Source organism: Budorcas taxicolor, chromosome 2, assembly GCF_023091745.1.
Source record: "Budorcas taxicolor isolate Tak-1 chromosome 2, Takin1.1, whole genome shotgun sequence".
NCBI lineage: Eukaryota > Metazoa > Chordata > Mammalia > Artiodactyla > Bovidae > Budorcas > Budorcas taxicolor.
This window is the reverse complement of record NC_068911.1, coordinates 15091420-15110593: the sequence shown is the minus strand read 5'-3', so window position 1 is coordinate 15110593 and position 19174 is coordinate 15091420. Positions and strand designations below refer to the sequence as shown.

At 41.0% G+C, this 19174-nt stretch overlaps 1 protein-coding gene across 1 annotated transcript in view; it reads left to right on the top strand.

Moving 5' to 3' along the window:
• Positions 1–3786: 3786 nt before the first annotated feature.
• The window catches only part of VKORC1L1 (vitamin K epoxide reductase complex subunit 1 like 1), a 50975-nt gene continuing 35587 nt past the window's right edge, over positions 3787–19174 (top strand). The window contains exon 1 of the mRNA XM_052662342.1: positions 3787–3980. Within this exon, the coding sequence (XP_052518302.1) occupies positions 3787–3980 (194 nt within the window). The remainder of the gene's footprint in view (positions 3981–19174) is intronic.

Here is a 19174-nt window from a genome sequence, read left to right as displayed (position 1 = left end):
AGTGGACAGACTGGATAAATAAAATTGTGGTTAGTCGTATAATAGACTGTTACACAGCTGTGTACAATAACATGGATAAACCGCTCAGACATAATGATGAGTCAAAGAAGCCAGACAGTCAATAGATCTCATTAAGTGAGTAGAGGAATCCTGAAGGAGGGGGGCTACCAGGAGAATGAGTGCATTCAGTTATATGAAAACCACCGGAGAGTTAGACCGGTGATCTTTTCGAGGACTGTGGTAGGCAGATTGTAAGATGATCCCAGTGACCCGTCTCCCGGTATTCATGCCTCTGTCTAATGCCTTCCCATTCAGTGTAGACTGGACCTAGGGACTTTTTTCCCCCAGTTTTATTGAGATATCATTGACATGTAACACGGTGCTAAGTTTAAGATATACAACATGATTTGATACATGTATATATTGTGAAATGATTACCACAATAAGATTAGTTAATGCATCCATCACCGTATCTAATTACCTTTGCCTGGAGGGAGGAAATGAGAACATTTAAGATTTAGCAACTCTCTAGGCAACTTTCACATATACAATACATATTATTAACTACAGAGTCCATTCGGTACATTATAGCTCCAGAACTAATTCATCTTATAATTGGAAGTTTATGCCCTTTGACCAACATCTCCCCATTTTCTCTACCTGCAAGCCCCTGCCAACCATCAATAAATGTTTCCATTTTTTTATTTTCTATTTTCTTTTTTATTTTCCACGTGTGAGATTATATAGTACAGTTGACCCTTGAACAACACAGGTTTGAACTACACAGGTCCATTTGTACGTGGATTTTTTTCAATACACACATATACAGTACTACACAATCCTCAGTTGGTTGCATCTGTGGCGGTGAAACCTCAGATAGGGAGGGCTAACTGTAAAGCTATGTGTGGATTTTTGATTTTGCAATGAGGTGAGTGTCCCTAAACCCTGCCTTGTTCAAGGGTCAACTGTAGTTGATGTTCTCTGATTTATTTCACTTAGCATAATGCCCTCAAGGTTTGTCCATGTTGTCTCAAATGGGAGGATTTCCTTCCTTTTTTGTGTCTGAATAATATTCCATTGTGGATACATACCACATTTCCTTTATCCATTCATTCATCCATGGACACTTAGGTTATATAAGTAATAGAATATGTAAAAGTGGTGGGCTGTCTCTTCTGAGAGTAGGTTACAAAAAAGACTGTGACTTCCATTTCTCTCTCTCTCTTATCCCTTGCTCTCAGGGAAGTTAGCAGCTTCTTATGGAGAAATGCAAGTGGCCAGAAACCCATGAATCCAGTCAACAGCCATGTGAGTGAGCTTGAAAGAGGATTCTCCTGCCTTGAGATGCTGGCAGCCCCAGCAAACATCCTGATGGCATCCTTGTGAGAGACCCTGAACCAGGGAATCCAGCTAAACAATTCCTGACCCACAGAAACTATGAGGAAATAAGACATATTTTCCTTTATTTTGGGCTTCCCTAGTAGCTCAGCTGGTAAAGTATCTGCCTGCGATGCAGGAGATCTGAGTTCGATCCCTGGGTCAGGAAAAACCCTTGGAGAAGGGAATAGCTACCCACTCCAGTACTCTTGCCTGGAGAATTTCATGGACAGAGGAGTCTGGCAGGCTACAGTCCATGGGGTTGCAAAGAGTAGGACATGACTGAGCGATTTTCACTTCACTTTCTTTAAGTTACTAAGTTTGGGGAAGTTTGTAAGTGATCAATACATAATACAAGGACATCAGTTACTCAAAAAAAAAAAATCACTATATGAGACAAATCTCTTGGACAGTTCAGTTCAGTCACTCAGTCATGTCCAACTCTTTGCGACCTCATGGACTGCAGCATTCCAGGCCTCCCAGTCTATCATCAATTCCTGGAGTTTACTCAAACTCATGTCCTTTGAGTCGGTGATGCCATCCAACCATCTCGTTCTCTGTCGTCCCCTTCTACTCCCACCTTCAATCTCTCCCAGCATCAGGGTCTTTTCAAATGAATCAGCTCTTTGCATCAGGTGGCCAAAGTATTGAAGCTTCAGCTTCAACATCAGTCCTTCCAATGAATATTCAGGACTGATTTGCTTTAGGATGAACTGGTTGGATCTCCTTGCAGTTACAACCAGGAAAAAGCTAGCAATATATAAGAACAATATGTTTCTTAGAGACAGTGAGAATAACCATACATGTGTTTTTCTTTTAGTTTTGGCCATCAGGAAGCTCAGAGCCTGATTTGTGGCTCAGTTTTAATTATTATATGATATTCTATGGCCTGCTTGTCTATGTTCTTACTCCTGGTCTTTCCTTATATTTTGAATAGGCTTTTTCTTTATTCCAATTTTTTAGTTCATTTCTATATTTTACTGTATTACATGGAGTATGTCGTTGTTGTTCAGTAGCTCATGAATGCTGGCGACTTCCCCCACCCCTGCCATCTTGTTCTCAAGTTCTTAACCTGTATGTAATTCTGACAACAACATTTGATGTAGGAACTATTGTTTCCTATGTTTTCAGTTCAGTTCAGCTGCTCAGTCCTGTCTGACTCTTTGGGACTCCATGGACTGCAGCACTCAGGCTTCCCTTACCATCAGAAACTCCCAGAGCTTTCTCAAAATCATGTCCATCGAGTCAGTGACGCAATCCAACCATCTCATCCTCTCTCATCCCCTTCTTTTCCTGCCTTCAATCTTTCCCAGCATCAGGGTCTTTTCCAATGAGTCAGTTCTTCGAATCAGGAGGCCAAAGTATTGGAGCTTCAGCTTCAGCATCAGTCCTTCCAATGAATATTCAGGGTTGATTTTCTTTCGGATTGACTGGTTTGATCTCTTTGCAGTCCAAGGGACGCTCAAAAGTCTTCTCCAACACCACAGTTCAAAAGCATCAGTTCTTCGGCTCTCAGACTTCTTTAGTTAAGCCATCTCAAATTCAGCCCACAGGGAAGCAAGGCATTCAGAAATAATTTTTAAAAATAGTTCAGCTTGCACTTGTTGAATACTAAGTGCCTGGAGGTGGTGATAGAGAACATCAGGGAGCGTAAGCGCGGCTCTAGAGCTTGGGAGTTCTGGCCAATGGCCAAGGTTAATTTGGATTGGGTGAGAAAATATCAAGTGATGACAAAAAAAAGCGGAAAGTATGGCCATTGATTAGCCCCCCAGGAGGTGGGGCCAAGGGCTTATCCAGTCACACACGTTGATATCTTTGAAATTTATTCCTCGCACCCAGTCCTGTAGGACCCGCGCGCGCCACCCCACCCCTGCTCACCCCACCCCTGCTCACCCCCACCCCTGCTCACCCCACCCCTGCTCACCCCACCCCTGCTCACCCCACCCCTGCTCACCCCACCCCACCCCTGCTCGCTCCACCCCACCCCTGCTCGCCCCTCCCCTCCCGCCCCAAAGCCCCGCCCTTCACCCCATAGCCCCGCCCCTTCTTTGGCCCCGCCCGCTGCGCGCGCCGCGCCGCCTCTGGCTCCGCCCGCCGGCCGGCCTCTCGGGCGGTTGCGCGCTCCTGCCCCTCCCTCCGCGCCCGCGCGCGCTTTCCTAGCCCGGCCGGGCTCTCTCCTTTCGGGGCGGTTGGGCCGCGCGCCTGTGGGGGCGGGGCCCGGAGGAGACGGTCGAGCCAATGGGGCGAGGCGGCGGTGGCGGCGGTGGCGGCGGCGGCGGAGGCGGTGGCGGTAGCGGCAGCGGCTGGGTCGGGCCCCGACGGGCGGCGGCGGCTGAGGTGGAGGCGGAGGGAGGCGGCGGCGGCGGCGGCGGTGGTGAAGGAGGCGGCGGCGGCGGCGGAGGGGGGAAGATGGCGGCGCCCGTCCTGCTGAGAGTGTCGGTGCCGCGTTGGGAGCGGGTGGCCCGGTATGCAGTGTGCGCCGCCGGGATCCTGCTCTCCATCTACGCCTACCACGTGGAGCGGGAGAAGGAGCGGGACCCCGAGCACCGGGCCCTCTGCGACCTGGGGCCCTGGGTGAAGTGCTCCGCCGCCCTTGCCTCCAGGTAGCCCGGCTGGGGGGAGCGGGCCGGGAGCGGCCGAGCGGGGCGAGGGCGGAGGCTGGGGGTGGGGAGCGCGCGGCGGGAGCTCGGGCCTGGGGGGGCGGCGGGGACCGGGCCGCGAAGGGACCGACGGCGCCGCGAGCCGGGCAGGGGGCCGCGGCCGGGGCCGGGTGGGGAGCGGCGGCCCGGGGTGAGGGGCGGCCGGAGTGCAGGCCGCCGGGGCTGAGGTGGCGGGGCCGCGAGACCGACGAGGAGGGAGGGATGAGGTGGCAGAGTGCAGCCGGGGAGGCCGGAGCGGACCGAGAGCAGTTGGGGAGGCTGGGAAGGAGCGAGTGGGGTTCACGGAGGGTGGGTCCCGGCTGGCTTGACAGATTTCCTGGTTCTCGCCCCGGGAGGCGGGTCGGGGGTGCCGGACGCTGCTCGAAGGAGCCGTGAGGTCAGTGTCCACCCCTTGTCCGGGGTCGCCGCTGCTGCCCTAGGCTGTGCGGCCGGCGTGGACTCGGAGGTTGCATTTCCCAGTGTCTTCCTGGTGCTAAGACAGGTGTTTCCGTGGTCAGGCCTCTTTGTACTCTGGAGCGCTGATGGGAATTTTGCAGACTTCTTGAGACAGTGACATTTGCGGGCAAACACGAATTTGACCCTACTCTGGAAGAAGATACCGGCACTCAACATATCTGATTTCTTGGATTCCCCCTCGTATATTTCAGGGTGCCCGGTGGCCTGAGTTTGGGTCTAGTCTCAGCTTAATTTCAGTAAAATATGTCATGTGTGATGACGATGTTTGGGGAATAAGGGTGACTTTTAAACGTTGTTGGTTATTATAATGAAATACCCACCAGAGATTAAAAATACATAGATTGCTAAACTGGAGGGATTGGTTTGTTTTACTGATAATCTTAGGTTTTTAAGCATGTTGTAGTTGATTTATCTGTTACACTTTATTTTCTGCGTTAGATTTTCCTAGGCAAATTACTTTGAAAAAAAAGAGGAATTTACATCTTTAAAGTGATGGCTCTTTTTTTTTTTTTTTTTGAGGAGGGCTCCTTTTTAAAAAGTAGCAAAAGTAAAAGAAATTATTTTACAATTGCTAGGTTACACAGGTTGCACTGTTAATAGAGACATACTATGCCTAATATTTTGAGTTTGTTAGCGGTAGTCACGTTTGAGCAGTTTCTTCCTCTCCTGTTGATCTGTAGATTACTAGGCAGACAGTCATGTATATACCTCACTAGTTATTTTGACCTACATATTGGTGATTATATGAACAACCTAGCATTGGAGTTTGTCTTGTTACTATTTACAAGCTCCAGGCTGAGGATCTTTTCCCTTTAATGTTCTTAGTGAGCCAAGTACTCTTTCTCATCTGTAACTTTTTAGTGGGAAAATAGTTATCGTTATTGCTACATTAGACACAATGTGTTTAAAATGTAGATACCAGTTAACAGTTAAAGTACAACAAAGTAACAAAAAGTTTACATTTGTTGTTGGGTATTTTGAACCAAGTTAATAGACCTAACAGACTCTCAGATAACCTTATGAGGACCGGTGAGTGTATTTTATGTAAACATTTGTATATTATTTTCACTATCCATTGGGAAGGATTTTTACACTTAGAGTACCTTGCACCCAAAGTTAGCTGAATAAATATATAATGAAAAGACTGTGCAGCGGTATATATCAGGAATTTGAAAAAAGAAATAAAGTAAGTTTTGATATTAGATTAATGTGGAATTTAAGCACAATTATTACCAGTTTTAGCTTTTGGATACATTGTAGTCTATAACAAATTTTACTAGATCTGTTAAGTTTTGGGCATGGAAAGAGTGATTTACGTTATCCAGACTGTATGTTTAAGTTCTTAAAATTGGCTCTCCTTTTAAAAAGAGTGGTTTTGAGTCATGTAGTAAGTACAGATTTTAAATATTTTCCGTTATGTGTCCTGTGAGATACAGGTTTTTGTTTTCTGATTTCATTTTAATAAGGCACCATAAAATAATATAAATAGCATCAAGTGAGATTAAAAGTTTATGTAAGACTGAAAAATCTGGATCTCTTTATAATTTTAAATGTGAATTTAATGTTGTGACTGAAACTAATATTTAATTGTGTAGCTGTGTACATAGACTATTTTAAATTTGCTCACCAAAAAAAGGTAAGAAATAAGACATGCTACTAAGAGAAGTAAATAGCTTATTTGCCATGTATACAGTAAAATTCAAGAAATTTAGTTTGACCAACTTGTTTGTAAACTACTTGCAAAGCCATATGTATATATATACACTGTATCTATCTGTCTATATACATTATATATATACACACACACACACAATGGAGATAGAGAAATTTGGAAATTTGCTTGAGTCTGATTTATAGACCAATTTTCTTTTGGAAGTAGTAGACTAAACCTAATTAAAAGTTTTTATTTTGTCAAAGTGAAAAAGGCTTTAAATAAAGGCAAATTATTGGAGGCCTCAAGTAGTAGATCTTTTTATTTGACTTAAGTATTGATTGCCACCTAGCAGTAATAGTAAAGAATGTGACTATTTTAGGAACAGAAAGTTTGTGCCCAGGTTTGAGTGAGTAGAATTGAAGATAAAGAAAGATAAAAATCAACCAGTGAAACAAATCCTGAGGAAAGTTCTCTGCCCAATCCAACATTAACTCATGTGATTTTTGGATTGCTGAAACTCACTGTATTCCCATTTCTTAATCCTTCAATGTCCCAATCCAAGTAAAATAGAGATTAATGAGAGAGTCTTGAGGTGTATGTATGAAGTCCTCTGTTATTTTGGGAGGCATCATTGTCTAAGGAAGTAGTTCCCAAATTTTTTTGGATTTGAGAAGTATTCCCCCCCAATGGGAGGCTGCAGGAGAGGTTGCCAGGCTTCTTCCTAGCGGTAAAGAACCCACCTGCTAATGCAGGAGATGAAAGAGACGCACTGTCTACTGTCACTGTCATTTTAAGGAAGGATATTTTAACTCAAATAATTAGAACCGAATCTCAGCATGAAAGACCTTTAAACTGAATCAATTAGCTTTGTTGAAAAGTTTGCTTTCGTTTTACTTTTCCTCATTTATGTTTAAATTACTAAAAAACGTCATTGCAAGTCTGCACCAGCCTGCCAACTAATCCCTGTCTAGTGCACTGAGCTCAGATCCAAAGATTTTTGGTGGACTCCTAGCTCTTCACTTGTTAGACTGTGACATCAAGCTAGTTGTCATCTTCATGGAGCCATAGTCACTTCTCCTGTTAAATAGGGATATTAAAACCTACTTTGCCAGATGAATGGTAGGATTAAAAAGGATACACAGAATGAATAAATGGATGATACTTGGAATAAAGTATGTACTCAATTAGTTACAGCTGTTATTGACTGGAGGTGGAATGATTATTTTTTTGCAGTGTCTCATCATAAGTGCCTTTAAATAGTAGTAGTTTCTTGTTTTAGATGTAGTATTTATGTATTTTAAATGTAAATTGTTCTAGTGTACTTTATTGCTGGGGCTTCCCAGGTGGCTCAGTGGTAAAGAATCCTGCCAGTGCAGGAGACAGGAGATGCTGGTTCAATCCCTAGATTGGGAAGATCCCTTGGAGAAGAAAATAGCAACCCAGTATTATTGCCTAGAAAATCTCATGAACAGAGGAGCTTAGTGGGCTGCAGTCCATGAGGTCATGAAGTGTTAGAAACAACTTAGCAACTGAGTGTGCACACATGCACTTTATTGCTCGCTCCATGGCATAGTAGAAAGACTTTAGTAGAAAAACTTAAAGTCCAGAGATTTCCCTGGTAGTCTAGTGGTTAAGACTTCACCTTCCAGTGCAGGGGGCATGGGTTCAATCCCTTGATCAGGGAGCAAAGTCCCACATGCCTTGGGGTCAAAAAACCAAAGCATAAAACAGAAGCAGTATTGTAACAAATTCAATTAAGATTTTTAAAAATGGTCCATGTTAAAAACACACACACAAAACTTAATAAAATCCATTTAAACAACTCCACAGGTATGGTGAGAGACACAAAACAATGAGCAGAATATTCTTTAAAGGTATTTCCTGTAAGTTGCATTAGACCCCTTCTAAGAAGAGCTTTTATGTAAGACAGAAATAATCTTGAAAGATTAATAAGCTTGACAGTTCATGTTCTCAAAAAGTTGCCTTACTTTGCAAAATGTTGAACTAGTATCCCCTCATATCTTAAAGATAGTACCATCTATTTACTACCCTCCTCTTTGAGATACATTTTTGGAATTAGATTGGAACCTAGAAATCTTTGCTGCCCCTAGCTTGGTCCAGCTATACTCACAGGTTAAATGACTTACCCAGGGTAACAGAGTTAGTGGCAGCTTGGGACTAGAAGACTAGCTTCCAGAGTACTTGTTTAGAGGAACCACCACCCGCCACCTCCATTTGAAAAATTAGATTCTTATACAGATAATATGGGCTTCCTTGGTGGCCCAGACGGTAAAGAATCTGCCTGCAGTGCAGGAGACCCAGGTTTGATCTCTGGGTTGGGAAGATCCTCTGGAGAAGGGAATGACAATCCACTCCAGTATTCTTGCCTGGAGAATTCCATGGACCGAAGAGCCTGGCAGGCTACAGTCAGTGGGGTTGCAAAGAGTCAGACATGACAGAGCAACTACCACACACATAAGTAATATATTCACTGCTTCAAATTTGAAAGATACTGAAGTATATACAGTGAATCACCCCTTTCATAATCCTTCTCCCAGGCTTGTACTTCTCCCTTTCCATAATCAGACATGAAGCTTTATAGAGCCATCTTATGTGTATACAGGCATAAATATGACATTAGTCTCCCAGTTTTTTAAACATAAAGCTCCCATATTCTATGTTCTGATCTGTACTTTCCTCTTTGCTAGCATTCTTTCCATCACCACTATACTTTTAAGTGCTTACATTCATGTTTGGTGGAATGTTAATAGTAACTGCTTCTATGTAAGAGAAAATTTGTTCTGCTAGTTAGTTTTGATCAAGATCAATTTAATAAATAAAACACAGATTCTTATGTGACCACTGTTTCAGGAGCAGTATGAACATCAGAGTGTAAGCAGAATAGATGTCACAAAGAGGTGAAGCTGGATTGCCATGTGTTAAAGATAATTGTTAATACTTGGATAATGTTTACTGCGTGCTAGGCACTGTTCTGAATGCTTTACATATGTCATTTAATTCTTGAAACTGTTCTGTGAGGCATTTTTATTACCATTTTACAGATGAGAAGATTGAAGTACACAGAGGGTAAATGAAACTTGATTTAGAAAATACAGTGGCAGAGATCACATTTTCACCCAGGCAGTTTGGCTCTTTACCACTACTTTATTTTTAAATTTTTTGCTCTGCAGCTTGTGGGATCTTAGTTTCCCAGCCAGGAATCAAACTGGTGCTCCCTGCAGGGAGAGCTCAGTCTTAACTGGACTGTCAGGGAAGTCCCTCTTTACCTCTACTTTAAATTCCATTTGATCTGATAGTGATACAGTAATACCAATATGAGCCAAATTTTAAAAATATAGACACATCTATGCTTTTTTTTTTCCATCTGTGCCTAGTTTCATGTTTTAGCTTTTACTTATTGAGCGTGATCTTTTTGGAAAAGCAAGGACATTACTATGAAGGCATGATGTTCAAGAAGTAACTCGTTGGAGTGTTTGCTTTCTAAGCCTAAACTTGTAAAGATACGGCTTTTGTCACACCCAGTTAGTGAGCAGAGTCCTAGTGGGGTGAGGATCAGGAAGACCTAACAGAATAGCTGAGAGAAGAAACATCAGGTGGATCTAGGTACCTGGAGGTATGGAGGGGAGGGGGGAAGAGTTATTTTGAATTGAAGGAAATGGCAACCCACTCCAGTATTCTTGCCTGGAGAATCCCATGGACGGAGGAGCCTGGTGGGCTACAGTCCATGGGGTCTCAAAGAGTCGGACACGACTGAGCGACTTCACTTCACTTCACTTCCCTAGGGTGGGGTAGTCCTTTCTGACAGAGGTGTTGATTCATTAGGACTTAGAGACTAGAGAGTTGCACCTGGGGTGTGGTGGAGGTAAATCTCCAGAACCAAGAATTTGAGGGAGATTCATTTCCTGGATGATCTGAAAGAATTCTAAATATGTGGAAAGGCAAAAACGGTGACCATTCTGTGGGGGGAAGCAAACAGTCATATTCTCACATAACAGAAACTTACCTGGGTCAGGAAAGGACTGGAATCTAGAGGCTGGCCAGAAAAATGCACAGCCAGGCATTCTTGTAATCCACGTGTTCTTGTAAACATAGATAAGATTTAGAAGCACTATGCCATGGGCTTCTGTAATGTGTTTGTACTAGATTGCACTAGGTTTGTACCAGATTATTAATTTAAAGAATTCATTCCCCAGAATCCTAATTTTATGGTAGTACAACATGGGTATCATAAGCATTTGAGTCACATTTTTAACACTGTAAACCTTAAAACACTGTAAACACTGTTAACCAGGGCTTCCCTGGTAGCTCAGCTGGTAAAGAATCTCCTGCAATGCAGGAGACCCCCGTTTGATGCCTGCGTTGGGGATCTGTTGGAGAAGGGATAGGCTACCCACTCCAGTATTACTGGACTTCCCTGGTGGCTCACACAGTAAAGAATCCACCTATTTCCACCTGCAGTGCGGGAGACCTGGGTTCGATCCCTGTTTTGGGAAAATCCCCTGGAGAAGGGAATGGTTTCCTGCTCCAGTATTCTGGCCTGGAGAATTCCGTGGACAGAGTCTGGCAGACTACAGTCCATGGGGTCGCAAAGAGCTGGGCATGACTGAGCGATTTCCACTTCAAACATTGATACACATTCAAATGTTATATCATGCTAAATTTTAACAAATTAAAGACTGCTGATTTGTACTGCCAGGTTATCTAGGTTAAAAAAAAAAAGTCAGTCTTTAAAGGTTACATTCTATACAGTTGCATTTATATAACATTATTGAGATAAGAAAATTATAGAAATGAAGAATAGATTAGTTGTTGCCAGGAGTTAGGAACAGGGGAAGGAAGGTGTGGCTAAGGAGGCAGCATGAGGGAGCTTTGTGGGGAGGGAACAGTTCTGTATCTCAACTGTTGTTACTCAAAGCTACAAGTGTCAAATGTGAAATTGCATAGAGCACACACATGAATGTAAAAGTGGTGAAAATATTAATAAACTCTGTGGATTGTACCATAGTCAGTTTCCTTGTGATCTTGCACTAGAAGTATGTAAGATATTACCATTGAAGGAAGTTAGGTGAAGGGTCCTTGAGACTTGCCTGTACAGTTTTTTGCAAATTCCTGTTATTTATAACTATTTTTAAATGAAACATTAAAAAAAAAGAGAAAAGCCAATGTAGTTAGGATATTTGAGGGAAAATAAAAAGAAAAAAACTAAGATTATCCATAATGCCAACAGCCACATAACAATTCTTACAATGACATTTCTTGCTTTCTTTATGCATGTACTGGAATTTCTAAAAATTGTGTTGATTGGAAAAATTGTAGCTTTATATTGTTCTTTTTAAAATTCAGACCAGTGCTTATTTGTTCATGTAAGATTATAGGAGCAAATTTGCTCCTATAGACAGCTCTCATTGCATTGTGCAGTAACATGTGACTGCTCTGTATATATAATGTCTTGATGTCAGATTAGTATATATTTTAAGCTTCATATTTTTCTTTCTACCAAAATATTTGTGGTTACCACATATTCTCATTGATATTATTAGAGATTTAACTTAGAATTTTTCTACTTGGGCTTCTGGACAGGTGTAATAAATCCTTAGATAGCAAAAATGTGCTGTTTTTAAAAGAATGACAATGACTTATTTGTAACTGCTAATCTCTGTGAATCAGGTTTATATATATATATATATATATATATACGTACACATACTGGGCAATAAACAAAACAGGTTTGTCCCAGTCTTCCAGAACTTATTAGAGTTTGTGTTCATCAGAAGAATTTCACTGTAAATATTATAAATTTGAGCTTTTCAGATACACTAATAGAATGAAATGCTGCTTTAATTTGTTTCTCACATTGTAGGTCCATATAAAATTTCACTTAGAAAAGCATTCCTTTGCTTAAAAAATTTTTTTTAATCCCCTGGATTATGATCTATAAAGTTTCTTTTGTCGTTAGCACCTGACACTGTCAGCATTTCAAGGATGCTGTTGTCAGTGTTGTGTGATTATTGAGCTTTTGAAAGCAGCATTATATTTACAAGTAAAATAATGGAATATCCATGACAAAATAGGAAGAGGAGTATATGCAACTCTTAGGAGTTTGATTTATTCCCTCCTGTCCATTGTACTAGTAGTTACCATCCCAGACTAGAGCAGATGTTATCTGGGTTGAAACCTTGGCTCCATGACTTGATCTCTCTTGTCGCAGTTTCTCCATAAAATGAGGATAATAAAGCATTTAACTCAAGATTATTGTAAATATGAAGTGCACCAGTGCACCGATAACCTGTAGACAGTCTTAGCTCAGTGTCTGGCAGAGAAGTAAGTGTCCATAAAACTTAGCTATTATTTTAAAATATGGTTGAGATCATACTGTATGTATTTTATATCTTTTTTCCTCATTTAACAAGTCACAATTCTTTTCTCATGTCATTAAAAATTCCACCTGTAAGGTAAATAGGAGAACATCAGGTGCCCTGTACCTCTGCCAGTATTGGGCATTCTCATTTTTTTACACCTTTATCAATTTCATGTGTGAAAAATGTCATCTCATTGTTTTGACCTCCATTCCCCCCCACCAAGGATAAGCAAGGTTTCATGGTTTTCACATTGTTTTAACTGTTTGCATTTATTCTCCAGTCTTGCTTATATAGATCTAAGAATTTCTATATTGATTCAGATAATGCTTTCTATATTTAAAGTATATGAATAATTTATTATATTTGTTAATATTTTTGCCATTTTCTATTTCATTAATTTTTGCAGTACTAGGGGTTTTTTAAAGTATATAAAATTTATTTTTCTTTGTAAGTTTTTGTTAGGTTTTAAGTTTAGAAGGGCATTTCTCATTCTGATATCAGATGAATGTATATTTATAATTTCTTTTAGTTTTGAAAAAATTAATTTCTTAATCATATAAAATGTGATTTATATTTTATCAGACTTTAGATGAGTCTGTAACCTAACTTTTGTGCAGACATGTTAATGGGCATTCATATTCCTTCTGGATATCACCTGTTCGTGTCTTTGACCATTTTTTTCCCTTCAGGGTGGTCTTTTTTTTTGCTTATTGATTAGCAGGAATTGTTCACTTATACAATAGTTAATCCTTTGTTGTATGCATTACACATATTTTTTCACCTAGTTTCTTCTCACTTGTCTTTTAATTTCATTTATGGTGTTTTTATTCATATAGAAGTTTAAACTTTTTATGCGGTCCCATCTTTGACTTCTTTGTAGCTTTTGAGTTGTTGTTTGTTTTTTTTTTCCTTTAATCTTGTTTAACAAAATCTCTACCATCCCAAGATTTTTTTAACTCTCATGTGTTTGAAATTTGTTTTTTCATATCATATTTAACCCTTTAGGTTTGTGTGGAATTTACTTTTTGTCTGATGTGGGGTAGAGATCTTTTTTCTAAATTGACAAGCTTTTCCTGGTTTCACTTATTGACTTGTCCATGTTTGAAATGCTGCAAGAATTTCTTTATATACGTAGGGCCTCTGGATTTGCTGTTCGATCCCCATGGTGTGTTTGTGTATGTTTCTGCAGAGTTCTATTACACAGTCCCTCTTCCCCCTGCAGCTTTATATACTACAGTTTGATACCAGATAGAGCAAATATGCTCATTTTCAATTTTTTTCTTGGCTATTATCATGCATTTATTGTTTCAGGTGAATTTTAAAATTTATTTTGACAAGCTCTAAAAAAAATCCCATTGAAATTTTGATAAGAGTGGTACGGACTTTATAGGTGAATTTGGGAAGGAGACAGCCTTCACTAAAATCTTTTTATCAAGGAACAAACATATTTTGGCTTTCTGCTTCTTCTGGAGTTGCTAATCTCATGCACATTTAACCTAGATGCCCATTGTGTTTTGTTTTGTATGTGATTGATGTGGTACTAGAAACTGAGAAATTTTAGGATGGTATTCTGGTGGGATCCAGGAATATTAGAATTCTCTCCAGCCCACAGCCACAGTTTTCAAATCTATGGGGCTCCTAAGGGACAGATTTATATTAAAGTATTTGTACTGGCAGTAAAAACCCCCAAACTTTGCCTCTTATTCTTGACTAGGACTTGAGCACCAAACCCCAAGACGGAAGACTCAAATGTGCCCCACTGCTTTTATGTGGAGTTGCTGTTTTTCTCAATTTAGTTTAGCTTCATTTGTTTGAAACTGATCCAGCCCATGAGATGGATGCCCTCCATCTCCCCAGTTTTCGAGCACAGCTAGATCTTTCCCCTGTGATGTGGGCAAAGCTGGCCTGACTCGTTCCTATCAGTGCTCAGGGCCTTGTAACCAGAGAGAGCCCATTTGCCCCGGCTGACTGCTGATCTGGCCTTGGCCTCCTGCCTCTGGCCTTTTCTGCCCAAGTAGTAGGTTTAGCCCTGGCTCTCCCTTGGAGTAGCAGAAGTCCTCTCTTGAAGGCGTCTCATGCCACTTCAGTCACATGAAGACACGTAAAACTGAGCTTGCACCTGTGTGCTGACCTTTTCATGCCCATTCTGCCCAGTGGTGCAGACCTAACGCTCTCCAATCTTATCTTCTTCCTTCCTGAGAAGCAGGGAGAAGAGTGAGAGGGGCCTTCGTTTCCCACTTCGAAAGACAACATGAAAACTTAGAACCGTTCTCAGAAGCATTGATTTTCTCTTGGTTGTTGCTTTTCCCCAATCAGCCAGAGAGGTGGAGTAAAAACTGGCTTGCTGAGTATTGCGCATAACCCGTATGCTTTCTTCACTACGCACCAACCTGCAGTGGGTGACTGATTTCAGGAGACGTTCTCTTCCTTTGCTTAATGGTTCACCACACACTCTTGATAGTCCTCCCACCACTTGGGTCCTTCTCAGTTTTTTGTCTTTTTTTTACTGGCTTATCCTCCTGGACCTGCCCGTTAAATGTTGCCATAGCCGGGATCAGCCCCGCACCTTCTTGTCCGTCTCTTTTCCCTAAACAGTTATCTCTCTGTCCATCATTTCCCTGACAGGTGAATCCAAAATTTCTCTCTCACCGGGACCTCTCCTTTGAGCTTGAGATCGGCCTATCTAATTGCCCACTGGACATCTCTGTCTGGATGTCTCAAAGGTACTATAAATTCACTGTGTCCAAGCTTTAATTCATATCTTTCCCCTGAAAATGCTGTTTCCTTATCTCAGTGAAAGGCATCCCCACCCAAACTGGTGTACAAGTCAGAAATCTGGCAGTTTCCCTTGGCTGTCTCTTTATTCCTCTCTTCCCCCAGCAAACCCCATCAGTTACTGAGTCCAGCTGACTTTTTAAAATCTTTTTTTTTTTTTTCTGATTTGTAACCCTTTCAGTTTTGTTTTGATACATACAGAAAAGTCATTGGTCTGTGCATCTTTCTTTGATGTAGTGATTAAAAAGCATAAGCCTTGTAACAAACATTCAGGTCACTAAGTAGACAATTGTCAGCATTGCAATTGCCCTCCTTAAAATTCCTGCTTATGAACTATACTTCTCCTTCACTAGAGAGATCTCTGTCCTGACTGTATATATATGAAATTTTATTTATTATTTTTAGCTGTGCTGTCTCTTCGTTGCTGTATGGGCCTTTCTCTGGTTGCAGCGAGCAGGGTTACTCTTCATTGTGGTACGTGGGCTTCTCATTGTGGTGGCTTTTCTTGTTGCAGAGCCCTGGCTCTAGGGTGCATGGGCTTCAGTGATGCAGCTCATGGGCTCTAGAGCGCAGGCTCAGTAGTTGTGATGCGTGGGCTTAGTTGCTCTAAGGCATGTGGATCTTCCTGGACCAGGGACTGAACCCGTGTCTCCTGCATTGGTAGGCCGGTTCTTTACCACTGAACCATCAGGGAAGCCCTCTGCCCTGACTCTTTTGATATCATATCATAATCACTTTCGTACTTTTCTGCCTAAGGTTGCACCCAAATTTGGTAGTTTAGTTTTGCCTGCTTTTTCAACCTTACATAAACGGAGCCATTTATTTTGTACACTTTACTCTGGCTGTTTTCACTCAACATTATTTTGTGAGATTCATCTGTGTGTGATGGAGCTGTAGTTGGTTCGTCATTGTGGAATGTTCTCTTATACAAATATATCACAGTTGATTATTTTGCTCTTTTTTTTCGATGAGTTGCACCGGTTTAGATTTCTGTCAGCAGTGTATGAGAATTCCTGTTATTCCACGTCTTTGCCAAGCCTTGGAATTGTCAGTCTGTTCAGTTAACCATTCTGGTTTATATACAATGGATATTTGTGTGTTTTCTGAGATATATGTCATATCCAGTAAGTTGCAGAACTTTTGAATGTACACTTTGGAGAATATTTCACATAGGCATGTACCATATTCACACGCAGACACAGAGCATTTCCATCACTCCAGAAAGTTCTCTCATACTCCTTTGCTTACAGAGTCTGTATTCTGATAAAACTGTTTTGACTTCTACCGGTACAAATTTGTTTTGCCTGTTCTTGAACTTCATGTCAATGGGCTCATAACAGTATGCACTCCTTTGTGTCAGACTTCTTTTGCCCAGCATAATGATGTTTTTTGCAGTTTATCCAAGTTGTTGGTTTTATCAGTTGCTTAGTCCCATTTTTCATTGCTTAGTCTCATTTTTGGAGAAGGCAATGGCAACCCACCTCAGTACCCTTGCCTGGAAAATCCCATGGATGGAGGAGCCTGGTAGGCTGCAGTCCGTGGGGTCGCTGAGGGTCGGCTACGACTGACCGACGTCATTTTCACTTTTCACTTTCATGCATTGGAGAAGGACATGGCAACCCACTCCAGTATTCTTGTCTGGAGAATCCCAGGGACGAGGGGACCTGGTGGGCTGCAGTCCATGGGGTCGCACAGAGTCGGACACGACTGAAGCAACTTAGCAGCAGCAGCAACAGCAGCAGTCCCATTTTATGATTATCATTTTTTAATTGACTGTTGTTTCTAAGTTTGGCTATTGTGAATTAAGCTGCTGTGAACATTCTCATGCACATCTTTCTATATATACATACTAATTTCTCTTGAGTATATATTGAGGAGTGGATTTTGGGTCATCAGGCAGGCATTTAATTTTGTTAGAAACTACAGAATAGTTTCCCAAAGTGGTTGTACTATTTAACACTCCTTGTTGGTTTTAATTTGCATTCCCCTGATTACTACTGTGATTGTGCAGCCTTTCGTTTATTTATTGACCGTCATCTTTTTGAAGGACTCAGTAAAATCATTTGCCCATTTTCCTATCTGCTGTTCTGTCTTTTTCTTATTTGTGTGTGTGTGTGTGTGTGTGTGTGTGTGTGTGTGTATTTTCGGATACCTATATTGCAGATATCATCTTCCACTCATGGCTTGCCTTACCTTTTCGTTTTCTTAAAGGTATTTTTGGATTAACAAATTCTCAATTTTAATATAGTTAAGTACATCAGTCTTTTCCTTTATAATTAGAACTTTTTGTATCCAGGTGATGAAGATATATTTGCTATTGTTTTCTGTTAGGTTTTGCTATTCACAGATCAACAGTCTATGTGGGATTTTTTTAATGGTGTAAGATAGGGATCAATTTAGTTCTTTTTCTATATGAATATCCAGTTACTGTTGGGTTGACCAAAGTGTTTGGGCTTTTCCCATTACATTGTACAGAAAAACCCAAACAAGGTTTTTGGCCAACCCAGTATTATTGTGGCACTGCTTTTTAAAATGTCTGCTCTCTCCTTCTCTGTAGAGTCACTTTGGTCGTGAGTCAGCTGGTTGTACAGACAAGGATTTGTCTGGGCCCTCCTATTCCATTTCTCTATTTTGTCTGTCCTTATGCCAAAATGCCTGGAAAAGGCAATGGCACCCCACTCCAGTACTCTTGCCTGGAAAATCCCATGGATGGAGGAGCCTGGTAGGCTGCAGTCCATGGGGTCGCTAAGAGTCGGACATGACTGAGCGACTTCACTTTCACTTTTCACTTTCATGCATTGGAGAAGGAAATGGCAACCCACTCCAGTATTCTTGCCTGAAGAATCTCGGGGACGGGGGAGCCTGGCGGGCTGCTGTCTATGGGGTCGCACAGAGTCGGACACAACTGAAGCGACTTAGCAGCAGCAGCAGCATGCCAAAATGCCATTGCATTAAGTAGTCTATTTCAGTAGTTCTCCTGGGACCATGTAGAGTCCCTGAGACCCTTTAAGGGGTCTCTGAGGTCAAAACTGTTTTCATAGTAATAATAAGATGTTATTTGCTTTATTCACTCATGTCTCATGAGTGCACAGTAGGTTTTCCAGAGAATATGTGACATGTGATATTGAAATTGAATGAATAAAGGAGCAGATTTGAGAATCCAGCCATCTCCTATTAAGCTAGATGTTGAAGAGATTTATGAAAATGTAAAACAGTGCCACTCTTCTCACTAAATGTTTTGTTTTGGAAAACAATTTGTTTTTCGTAAGTTTATTTCTGTTAGCGTGTGATAAGCTTATTATTTTAAAGTAAATTTTCTGTTTCAAAGGTAAAAAATAAACTCCCATAAACTAAAGCTCTTTAGAGTCTGAGTAAGTTGTAAGAGTATAAGACTAAAAAAAAAGTTTGAGAATTGCTACTCTAGTTTGATAAATCATGATATGCAATAGATAATTCTTGGTTATTTTGGGCTTCTTGCATTTGCATATACCTTCTAAAATCAGCTTGTAAGATTCCACAATGATAAGTTTAGGTGTAATTGAAATCTTTATACCAATGAGTCTTCTAGTTCATGAATACTATCTCTCCATGTGTTTTGATCTTCTTTTTTTTCTCAGTAATGTTTTATAGACTTCTAGAGGTATTGCATATCTTCCTAACAGAATTTTTGAAGAGAAAAAAGTAATTTAACAATAGACAGAAAAATCATCAGCATTATGCCATAGCTGGGCAATGTCCTTTTTTAGTGCAACATAAAATAATTGTATCTTTTTAGAAAAAGTTTTATTGGCGTATACTTGATTTATAGTGTTGTGTTAGTTTCATATTGAAGGTATCTTGAAGTTCATAAAGTATAATCTGTAAGCCCAGTG